Source organism: Scomber scombrus, chromosome 21 (genome assembly GCF_963691925.1).
Source record: "Scomber scombrus chromosome 21, fScoSco1.1, whole genome shotgun sequence".
NCBI classification, from domain to species: domain Eukaryota; kingdom Metazoa; phylum Chordata; class Actinopteri; order Scombriformes; family Scombridae; genus Scomber; species Scomber scombrus.
Genome location: NC_084990.1, coordinates 23808257 through 23820314, shown reverse-complemented (window position 1 = coordinate 23820314; position 12058 = coordinate 23808257). Strand labels below are relative to the sequence as shown.

Below are 12058 nucleotides of genomic sequence, written 5' to 3'. Positions count from 1 at the left end.
GAACAAATCCATAATCAGCGAGACGAGAACGAGAGAAAGAAAAACCATCAGAGAGACGGACGAGTGTCAGCAGGTTCTCTTCTGGACCGACACCAGAACAGCTGATTCTGTTTCCGTCAGCAGGAACCGAGCAGGACACAAAGTGACCTGAAGGACACAACTAATAACACACATCCAGAGGACAGAACAAAGGTTCTACAGCACAGAACCAGCAGAGGATAAAGAACTAGAGGACAGAACCAAAGAACAAAACATGTAGAATACAAAACAACGAGGGGGACAAAACCCGAAGAACTAAAAAATATAAAGAGAACCTGGAGAACAAAAAACAACAAAAAACTAGAGAACCGGAACAACTAGAGGACAGAACCAAAGACCAAGAGACCGATGGAACAAAACCTGCAGAACATTAAACCATTAGACAACTAGACAACTAAAATGCAGAACCAGAGAACAACATTACTAGATGGTAGAACCTGCAGAACCAAAATAACTAGAGGACAAATCCAGTGGAACCAAAGAACTCGAGGACAGAACCAAACAACAGAACCTTAGAACTAAAAGGACTGACACAGTATGAACCAATTAATTGAATTATAAGAATATGAAACGAAGGCGGTTCTTCTTTGTGGTGGAGCAGGAACAAAAAACAACTGATAACCCGCCTCAGAGAACCGGGTTCTAGACTCAGACCGAGCGCTCGCCAGAACTCGAGTGTTCACTGGTGGGAAGCCAGCGAGGGAACCGAAGACCAGGAGCCACAACTGAACCAGAGAATGGAAACAATGGGGCCAAAGATGTGAGGAATGTGGCTGTTCCCACCAGGAATGCCAAGTCATTATCCTGCAGAACATTCCTCACACGCAGACGGCTCCACCAGAACAACTCAGCTGGTTCTTCAGAAGCATTAAAATATAAACCACGTTCTGTATGTTGCAGTTCTACGCTGACGCACAGACGCATCAGAAGTTTCACGTCCGCACCGCAGCCAGAGGCAAACCAAAAAAATAAAAACAATGTCTGAACAATAAAATGTTGTAAAGCTGCTGGATTTTTAATAATCAGGTTATAAACATTGTTATAAAGACTGAGGGCGGAACCTAAGTGTGTTGTTGCCATGGTTTCCTTCTGTCCGGTTAATGCATTACACGCTATGAAGCCGGCTAACTTTATTTTCCCTAATGATCCTTAAATGAAAAGTAAGTTATGTCAAGTGATGTTTTACTGGTTGTTTGTTTGACTATAATCATGTTTATTGATTTATGTACATTTGACGGCATTTATAGAATTTAAAGGGCAGTTATAGCACTCGTTAGCATTATGCTAGCGCGTTTAGGCTATAAGTTTTCTGTTATCAGTGCTATAAATAGTAACACGTTATTTTATCACCATTAACAGGCTAATATATTGCTTTGAGAGAAATTCTTTGTTGCTCTGTTCAGAAAGTTGCAAATTAGACAATGTAAAAAAGAATCGTGATAAAATCGTGATTTTATTATAAAAAAAATCGTGATATGATATTTTTGCCATATCGCCCACCCCTACTTGGTAGTAATTATTATGACTTTGATTTGAGGTAGAAAAACTGTGTTTGTGTGTTTATCTCTACAAACGTTAGAAGAGATTTATAAGATAAAACAAAGTCAAATCTGGAGTCAGTTAATACATTAATCTATTTAACCTGATTACAGATTATAAACCGTTTAATATCATCGTAAACTGAATATATTTATTGGTTTTGGATCATTTTTTCAACAAAGCAGAGCTGCCATTAATGAGTATTATATATAGAGCTGCAACAATAAACCAGATTAATCAAGAAGTTTATCAACAGAACATTAATCTGACACTAGTTTGATGATCAATTTCTTGTTTTAACAAAAAATTGTCTGGTTGCAGATTCTCAAATGTGATGATTTAAAACTTAATGAATATTTTCTGCTAAATTTTTGTGGATTTTGAGCATTGATCCGACAAAATGTGACTATATAATCTTTCACTCAGAGAAATTTAAACAGTTTTCACCATTTTTCTAAGATTTCAAAGATTAGTCATAATAATTATAATTGTTAGTAGCAGCCAGATGTTGTTGGTTAACTGTTAAAAATATCAGCTAATTGTGAAAAATGTCCCAAGATCAAGATGACGTCCTTAAAAGTCTCATTTCATCAACTCAAAGATAGTTTACTAAAGAAAATGGAAAATAATCACATTTCAGAGGCTGAAATCACAGAATATCAAAAAAATTATTCATCAATTATCAAAATAGTTGGCGATTACTTTAAAGCTGCAGTGCCCAACCTTTGTCGCCCCCTTCTGGCAGAAAGAGTCATTACAAAAACAGTGTTTAGACACGTCAGCGTCATAAACTCTAGATGTGACCTGCTCTGCTGCTACTGTCAGAATTTAATCCAATTAGTTCGATAACATTTGGAAAGTCAAGAAAATGTAATGATTTTATCGGTATTGTTAGCAGAGACCAACAGGACGGGAAAGTCACAACAAACACCAGAATAAACACTCTGAACACTGAAATACACAAAGATTTATGGGCTCGGATGTAACAAATGTTCCTTTATATGTAAAAGCTCCACACTGCAAGTCCAAATCCAAAATAAGCATTAATTAATTTGACTTTTAAGAGGATTAAACTAGCTTATTTGTTTATATTTACTTTTAAAAAAGACAATTCTTATTTAATTTAATATGAAATAGTTGCTGATGAATTTTCTTTTGATCGAATGCAGGTTATAATGATATAAAAACAGAAAATAGAACATTTTTTTTGCATTAGAGAAGCTGCAACCAGCTATATTTAGACATTTTTTTCTGTCAACAAATCGATTAAAACATCATCTTGCACTCTGGGGAACATTTTTTTATCACCTTCATCTGTTTGAAGTTTTAAAAACTTAACCAATTAATCTAAAAAGCGAATAAACAGATTTATATTAGCTGACATTCAGACGTGTTGCTCCATATTTCACCTCTTAGTGAAGGTTAATGTATGTAATGTTATATGTGTGTGTGTTTGTGTGTGTGTGTGTGTGTGTGTGTGTGTGTTCGGTGTATGTGTGAACCTGGATGTGTGTGTGTGTATAAATGAACCTGGGTGTGTGTGTGTGTGTGTGTGTGTGTGTGTGTGTGTGTGTGTGTATAAATTAACCTATGTGTGTGTGTGTGTGTGTGTGTGTGTGTGTATGTGTGAACCTGTGTGTGTGTGTGTGTGTGTGTGTGTGTATAAATTAACCTGTGTGTGTGTGTGTATACATTAACCTGTGTGTGTGTGTGTGTGTGTGTGTGTGTGTGTGTGTATAAATTAACCTGTGTGTGTGTGTGTATACATTAGCCTGTGTGTGTGTGTGTGTGTGTGTGTGTGTGTGTGTGTGTGTGTGTGTGTGTGTGTGTGTATACATTAACCTGTGTGTGTGTGTGTGTGTGTGTGTGTGTGTGTGTGTGTGTGTGTGTGTGTGTGTGTGTGTGTGTGTCCACACGGGGGAAGGGGGGGGGGGGGGGGGGGGGGGGGGCTCGGACTCACCTGCCGGGTAAACGCAGCATCAGACGTCAAAATGCGGAAATGTCGACGTTGAGATGTTTGAATGAAATCAGCTGTTCGGTTAAATCCAGCTGCGGAAAGTCTGACGGTAGAATAATAGTAACAACACACCGATTAAAGTCCAGATGTGGATGATAAATAAGATCCACACACAGGGAGGTCTCACTCCCGCAGGGTTTCTCTGCTGCTCTCCGGCCTGTAACAAACACTACGGGGTCTCCTCTGGTTGTTTATCACCTGCACGGGCTGCACGGGCTCCCGGTTACCGATCCCGTACCCTGTGACACCGTGTGATACCCTGCGAGCCGGTAAATGTCAGAGAGAAAGCCGTTTTCTGTCCGCCGTGGATCCAGAGGAAGCTCCGCTGCTGTCTGACTGCTGCCGCCGTGCACGAGCTGCTGAATCATCCACGCACGCAAACACACGTGCGCGCACGCGGACAGCGCTTGCCCGAGGCACAGCTGACACTGACGTCATCTGCACGCTGTAAACATAACCCTTTCCTCGCCAGACTCACTACACACATAATACTGTGTTTAACTGTACTGGGAGAAATACTGTCATACTTTACTGCAGTAAAAGTACCAATACTGCAATGTAGAAGTACTCCTGATGTAGTTAAAGTATTACAGTAAAAGTACATAAGTACTGTAGTAAAAGTACTGCAGTATTATGAGCTTGATGAGGTTAAAGTATTACAGTAAAATTTCATAAGTATTCTGAGTTTGGTGTAGTTAAAGTATTACAATAAGTATTGCAGTCAAAGTACTGCAGTATTATGAGCGATGTAGTATGCAGTATTACAGTAAAAGTACTGCAGTATTATGAGCGATGTAGTATGCAGTATTACAGTAAAAGTACTGCAGTATTATGAGTGATGTAGTATGCAGTATTACAGTAAAAGTACTGCAGTATTATGAGTGATGTAGTATGCAGTATTACAGTAAAAGTACTGCAGTATTATGAGTGATGTAGTATGCAGTATTACAGTAAAAGTACTGCAGTATTATGAGTGATGTAGTATGCAGTATTACAGTAAAAGTACTGCAGTATTATGAGCGATGTAGTATGCAGTATTACAGTAAAAGTACTGCAGTATTATGAGCGATGTAGTATGCAGTATTACAGTAAAAGTACTGCAGTATTATGAGTGATGTAGTATGCAGTATTACAGTAAAAGTACTGCAGTATTATAGTGATGTAGTATGCAGTATTACAGTAAAAGTACTGCAGTATTATGAGTGATGTAGTATGCAGTATTACAGTAAAAGTACTGCAGTTTTATGAGCGATATAGTATGCAGTATTACAGTAAAAGTACTGCAGTATTATGAGCGATGTAGTATGCAGTATTACAGTAAAAGTACTGCAGTATTATGAGTGATGTAGTATGCAGTATTACAGTAAAAGTACTGCAGTATTATGAGTGATGTAGTATGCAGTATTACAGTAAAAGTACTGCAGTTTTATGAGCGATATAGTATGCAGTATTACAGTAAAAGTACTGCAGTATTATGAGCGATGTAGTATGCAGTATTACAGTAAAAGTACTGCAGTATTATAGTGATGTAGTATGCAGTATTACAGTAAAAGTACTGCAGTATTATGAGTGATGTAGTATGCAGTATTACGGTAAAAGTACTGCAGTATTATGAGTGATGTAGTATGCAGTATTACAGTAAAGTACTGCAGTATTATGAGTGATGTAGTATGCAGTATTACAGTAAAGTACTGCAGTATTATAGTGATGTAGTATGCAGTATTACAGTAAAAGTACTGCAGTATTATAGTGATGTAGTATGCAGTATTACAGTAAAAGTACTGCAGTATTATGAGTGATGTAGTATGCAGTATTACAGTAAAGTACTGCAGTATTATGAGTGATGTAGTATGCAGTATTACAGTAAAGTAGTGGTTTGGTCCTCTGACTGATATATTATTATTATGACATCATTAGATTATTAATAGTGAAGCATCAGTGTTAGAGCAGCATGTTACTGTTGTAGCTGCTGGAGGTGGAGCTAGTTTACACTACTTTATATACAGTTAGCTAGTTTAAACTACTTTATATACTAAATGTAATGAGATTACTTTTTTCTTCTTTTCTGTTTTTGAAACGTAAAAAAATAAGATTTAGATGTTTGACCAGACATTTAAAGAAAGATTTAAAAAAAGAACAAATTGTCTCATAATAACTGAGATCAGGGTTGAGCTGCTGTTGGTGAGTTTGTCCACTAGAGGGCAGAGTTCACCTTCGTCTGAACCTCCATCTGTAGAGTTCACTTCACTGTATAAATGGTATATATATATATATGCACATAATATAATATTTATGATGGAAAAAGTACAAATATTTAATTTAAACATTTAACTACTTTTCAAATTAGGTTATATAGACAAGTTTTAAGTAAAATGCATAATTTAAAGCATCATTTATGCCTGTAAAACATCATTTAAATATTAGTATTGTGTCATTTTTCTTCTCATTCATCTTTTATTTGGTGCAGATTTGTTGATGCACAGATCCTCTCCTCCAAACACAAACACACAGAAACACACATTATTCAGCAGATAAGAAAATCAAGACATTTAAACACAGATCTTAATATTTTGTTTCTGTCACATGAAACGTTTTTATCTCAAATTTTGCGGATTTTCAAGCTTTCTAACTGAGCAGTTACACACTGCATGTAAAAAACTCTTTGACCTCATAAAACTGTTATTATAAATGAATTAGTTGCATCTTCTTCTCTTATTTTGTCTCTAATATTCTGTTCCATCAGCTCCTGTTTTGCACTGTTTTGTAAAATTTTGTGATCTGTAAATTAATATTTTTGGAGATTTTCTCTCATTTTTTACTCTTCTATTCTTTTTGACATTTAACAGGCAGATGTATTACTTGGATGCATCTCATTAAGTATTAGGAAAATTAGGAGAATTTTGTTTAGAGAGAGAAAGTTTCCTCTCTTATATTACTTTTATTATGTTGGTTATAGCAACCATAGCACAATCTGTATCTATAGCAACCATAACACAACCTGATGGTCTGTCCCTGCATTACATACCTCATACAAGTGCTAAAGATTGCCCCAAAAGTTAAATGGGTTCAATAAATTTAGTTTTTGAGCAGATATCATGACACAAAGTGACCTCTACCTAACAGCTGAGCAGACCTACAAAGGGTTAAAGATGTAAAGTTATCCAGATGTTTGTGTGCCATCATTTCCCTCCAACATCTGGATTCGTAACTCTCAGAGAATCCTATGTGAGGCGATGAATAAACAGATCGGGAAACAGTGAGATCGATGTGTTGCAGTGGTGTAAACGTGATGGTGACTATGTGACAGCATGCTCAGGGTAAATATACTTTAGTGTGTAATTATGCGTGGAGGGTTCAGGCTGCAGCCACAGTCAGTCTGCACGGACCGCAGCGGAGAAACGGGACCGACGGAGCTCCTCTCAGGAACATCTCACCGCCGCTGGCTCGGTTTTTTTTTTTTGGTTTTTTTTTGGGACAACAGGAGAATTTATTTGGTTTTGTCCGCGTGCGTGAAACACTGGCAGAGTTTGAAGTGGAGACTCGCAGCAGGTGATGATGGAAAGAGGAGGACAGCCTCACGAGGAGAAGGTGATACGGCAGCGCGGGAGTCACTCTGGAGCAGGGTTATTATAGTATAGAAATGTCCATTAGTTTTTTGTTTGCTTTTTTTATTTCACTTTAGTTTTTAGTGAGTTTAACAACTGATGAAGTAGTTTTTAGTTGAGTTTTTATTCAGTTTTAGTTTGAGTGTTAAGATAAGATAAAATAATGCATTGATCCCACAGTGGGGAAAATTCATTGCTACAGCAGCAATGACGCTGTGTTTGTGTTCTCCCTACTGGTATTAGCCCTACTGGTACTAGCCCTACTGGTACTAACCCTACTGGTACTAGCCCTACTGGTACTAACCCTACTGGTACTAGCCCTACTGGTACTAACCCTACTGGTACTAACCCTACTGGTACTAACCCTACTGGTACTAGTCCTACTGGTACTAACCCTACTGGTACTAACCCTACTGGTACTAGCCCTACTGGTACTAACCCTACTGGTACTAACCCTACTGGTACTAGCCCTACTGGTACTAACCCTACTGGTACTAACCCTACTGGTACTAGCCCTACTGGTACTAACCCTACTGGTACTAACCCTACTGGTACTAGCCCTACTGGTACTAACCCTACTGGTACTAACCCTACTGGTACTAACCCTACTGGTACTAGTCCTACTGGTATTAGCCCTACTGGTACTAACCCTACTGGTATTAGCCCTACTGGTACTAACCCTACTGGTACTAACCCTACTGGTATTAGCCCTACTGGTACTAACCCTACTGGTACTAGTCCTACTGGTATTAGCCCTACTGGTACTAACCCTACTGGTATTAGCCCTACTGGTACTAACCCTACTGGTATTAGCCCTACTGGTACTAACCCTACTGGTATTAGTCCTACTGGTACTAACCCTACTGGTACTAACCCTACTGGTATTCGCCCTACTGGTACTAACCCTACTGGTACTAACCCTACTGGTATTAGCCCTACTGGTACTAACCCTACTGGTATTAGCCCTACTGGTACTAACCCTACTGGTACTAGTCCTACTGGTATTAGCCCTACTGGTACTAACCCTACTGGTATTAGCCCTACTGGTACTAACCCTACTGGTATTAGCCCTACTGGTACTAACCCTACTGGTACTAACCCTACTGGTATTAGCCCTACTGGTACTAACCCTACTGGTACTAGCCCTACTGGTATTAGCCCTACTGGTACTAACCCTACTGGTACTAGTCCTACTGGTATTAACCCTACTGGTATTAGCCCTACTGGTACTAACCCTACTGGTATTAGCCCTACTGGTACTAACCCTACTGGTACTAACCCTACGGGTATTAGCCCTACTGGTACTAGTCCTACTGGTACTAACCCTACTGGTATTAGCCCTACTGGTACTAGTCCTACTGGTACTAACCCTACTGGTACTAACCCTACTGGTATTAGCCCTACTGGTACTAGTCCTACTGGTACTAACCCGTTATCTCAACAAGTCAAACTGAACACAATATAGTCACCATGGAGACAATGAAAAGAAAACTAAACCTAAGATGATTTTATCTGCTGTTCATTGCAGTTTTTATTTAGTTTTAAACTCTTTTTTATTTATATTACAACTAAATTATTTTTTCACTGCTAGTTTTAGTTTTAGTGAACTATAATAACCCTGGTCCTAGTGCATCTTCTAACCAGTCAGAGGAAATAAACAGGTTGTCGGTTTAAAGATACACTATGCAGGATTATCCTAAAAACAGATCACACTAAATTATTTTTTCACTGCTAGTTTTAGTTTTAGTTAACTATCATAACCCTGCTCTGGATATCGATGGAGAGATTTTACAATGAGAGCCAAAACCAGCAGCGGGACCAGCGCCAGGTGGTCACAGCAGGGGCGGACAGTCCCGGGCCGGGCGGCGATCTCAGCCTCCGCGCGCTCACCGGCTGCGTCCTGTGCGTCCTGATCGTTTCCACCCTGCTGGGAAACACGCTGGTTTGCGCCGCGGTCATCAAGTTCCGCCACCTGCGCTCCAAAGTCACCAACTCCTTCGTCATCTCGCTGGCGGTGTCCGACCTGTTCGTGGCGGTGCTGGTGATGCCGTGGAGGGCGGTGTCCGAGGTGGCCGGCATCTGGCTCTTCGGACGCTTCTGTGACACCTGGGTCGCCTTCGACATCATGTGCTCCACCGCGTCCATCCTCAACCTGTGCATCATCAGCATGGACCGCTACTGGGCCATCTCCAGCCCCTTCAAGTACGAGAGCAAAATGACACGCAGGTTCGCCTTCCTGATGATCGGTGTGGCGTGGACTCTCTCCATCCTCATCTCCTTCATCCCTGTGCAGCTCAACTGGCACCACGCCGACAACCCAACAGGCAAGTCAATGATCCAGCCAATTCATTGATTCATAATTGTGGCTATGTGGTATCTAACCTGTCTTTGTCCTTTGTTATGTGAAATCTGGGCCATCTCTTGGTGTCCTGGTAGATTTGAAACAGATGTGCTTAGGTTAAAGGTGAAAAGTCAGGTCAGGGGCTGTCTTTATCTGACTGATCAGTTGTTCAGAAGATGCTTGTTTCAGAGATAATAAACTATATAAGGGGCAACTAAAGCTGAAGAAGAGTCTCAGATTGGCACAGGGGACTCGACACTGTTCTCTTTTGTAATAAAACCTTTAAAATATACAAGTGAGACGTGTCAGCGGTGGTTTCCTTCTTCATCAACACATCAAGAATCTACCAATTAATATATACTTCAGCTATAAAACATACAAAAATAGTAAAAAAAAAGTCCAAGGTGACATCTTTAGGCAAGGCAGCTTTCTTTATATAGTGCATTTCATATCCAGCGGCAACTCAATATGCTTTATATAAAAACAAAACATTTAACAGTAAGAATTGGAAACAAAAGAACATAAAAACATACAATTAAAATTTTAAAAAATACATAAATAAAACCCAATAATAGTCAAATTTTGAAACATTAAAACACACAATTAAAAACAAAAAGACACAATAATAATACAAAGTAAAGAAAGAGAGAAAAATAAAATAAAAACTTGACTAGAATAGAGCATAAAATACAAGGTTGCAGCATAAAATCATGATTTGTATTAAAGTCATTAAAGTACATGAAAAGAGAAATGTGTTTTTAACCTGGTTTTAAAAATGTTCACAGTTGGGGCTGATTTCACAGCGGACAACCCAGACGACTGCAACGCCAGCCTGAACCGGACTTACGCCATCTCTTCGTCCCTCATCAGCTTCTACATCCCCGTGGTGATCATGGTCGGGACGTACACGCGCATTTTCCGAATCGCACAAACCCAAATCAGAAGGATCTCGTCTCTGGAGAGAGCTGCAGGACCCAGGGCGTCAATGCACGACGAAAGCTCCCTGAAAACGTCTTTTAAAAGAGAAACAAAGGTTTTAAAGACTCTGTCCATCATCATGGGAGTGTTTGTGTTCTGCTGGTTGCCGTTTTTCGTCCTGAACTGCGTGGTGCCGTTCTGCCACCTGGACAAAGTCGGAGAGCCGCCGTGTGTCAGCGACACCACCTTCAGCATCTTCGTGTGGTTCGGCTGGGCCAACTCGTCCCTGAATCCGGTCATTTACGCCTTCAACGCAGACTTCAGAAAGGCTTTCTCCACCATCCTGGGCTGTAATAAATATTGCTCCACCTCTACAGTGGAGACGGTGGATTTCAGCAACGAGCTGGTGTCTTATCACCACGACACCACCATGCAGAAGGAGGCCTGCGCCATGCCGGGTCCCGGGCCGCAGAGACTCGCAGCCTGCATGCTGCCACCGCCGCACGCCGGAGCAGATCTGGAGCAGAACTTTGACAAAGTTTCTGTCATTTCAGATGATTCACTGAACCACAAGAACTTGCTGCTTCCCGCCATCCTGCAGTACGAGTGCGAAGCAGAGATTTCTTTGGACATGATGCCCTTCAACTCGTCCGGACCCACAGACTGTTACGTTATTCCGGGTCAAATCCGGGACCTGTGAGCGTCCTGGAGCTCTGAATCCATATCAGGCTTCATGGAGCAGGGATGTGACTGGCTGACCTTTGACCTCCTGCTGGTGATCTCAAAATAAAGGAACATATGTTAAAATGATCTGCACATGACAGCAGTTCAACCAAAGAGAGAAGACTTATTCATCAGATTGTTGCACTTAAAGGAGGTGAAAAATATACATTATTTCCAGGCGGGGAGTTCCAGTCCTCTGAAATGAGGCCAACGCGGAAGTAACTTAAAACTGCATTCTATCAAAAGGCCACCAGGGGGCGACCGTTTTGGTGTCAAAAGGACTTCCGTCTCTATACAAGTCAATGGAGAATTCACCAACTTCTCACTTGATTTCTAACCTCAGTAAACGTTTTCAAAATGTGTTTATGGTCTCAATCGCTAGTTTAAAGCCTTCTTCAATGCAGTATGATGTTCATTTGGGACATTTTGGCCTCCCTGATTTTATATTTGACGATAAAGCAGGGTATGTATGACAGGTTGACTGATTCACAGGTTCAGGAGCGCGGACAGATAGACTGCAGGAAATAGCCGTGAACTTGTTTCACACCGACAGTTTTCTCCGGAGTTTTGTGGTTATAGTCGTAACAGCTAACTTGGTTAGCATCACCAGGTTGCCGGTGTAGATTGTGGTAGAGCCAGCCCTCACAACCTCCCCCGCTCCGTTCTCTTGCTCCTCCTGATGCCCATATAAGTAGAATACGTGTTTTTATTTTTCCCAGCATGCACCTGAAATGTTCAAGATGGCGCTGCTCAGATCCGATACTATTGGCCTCCGAGCAGCAGTCCACAAACCAATGGGTGACGTCATGGATGTTACGTCCATTTCTTATATACAGTCTATGATTATTTCACAGGAAAAGGGGAAAAAAGTTAGAT

General features: G+C 40.5%; 2 protein-coding genes across 2 annotated transcripts in view; one reads left to right on the top strand and one right to left on the bottom strand.

Moving 5' to 3' along the window:
* LOC134003388 (serine-rich coiled-coil domain-containing protein 2-like) overlaps nt 1-3932 on the bottom strand; it is a gene marked incomplete at its 3' end in the record, with an annotated part of 37811 nt that extends 33879 nt beyond the window's left edge. The window contains 1 exon segment of the mRNA XM_062442576.1: nt 3539-3932.
* A 5045-nt stretch (nt 3933-8977) lies between these two features.
* Nucleotides 8978-11159, top strand: LOC134003156 (D(5)-like dopamine receptor). The gene is made up of 2 exons (XM_062442283.1): nt 8978-9524; nt 10345-11159. The coding sequence occupies exons 1-2, from the start codon at nt 8978-8980 to the stop codon at nt 11157-11159; spliced, it is 1362 nt and encodes a 453-aa protein (XP_062298267.1).
* The last annotated feature ends 899 nt before the right edge of the window (nt 11160-12058 follow it).

Excerpts from the sequence above, each read along its gene's own strand:
- LOC134003156 (XM_062442283.1), top strand. The coding sequence starts at position 8,978 with ATGGAGAGATTTTACAATGAGAGCCAAAACCAGCAGCGGGACCAGCGC. Across the intron at positions 9,525-10,344 it reads CCACGCCGACAACCCAACAG|CGGACAACCCAGACGACTGC; the intron begins GCAAGTCAATGA and ends CTGATTTCACAG.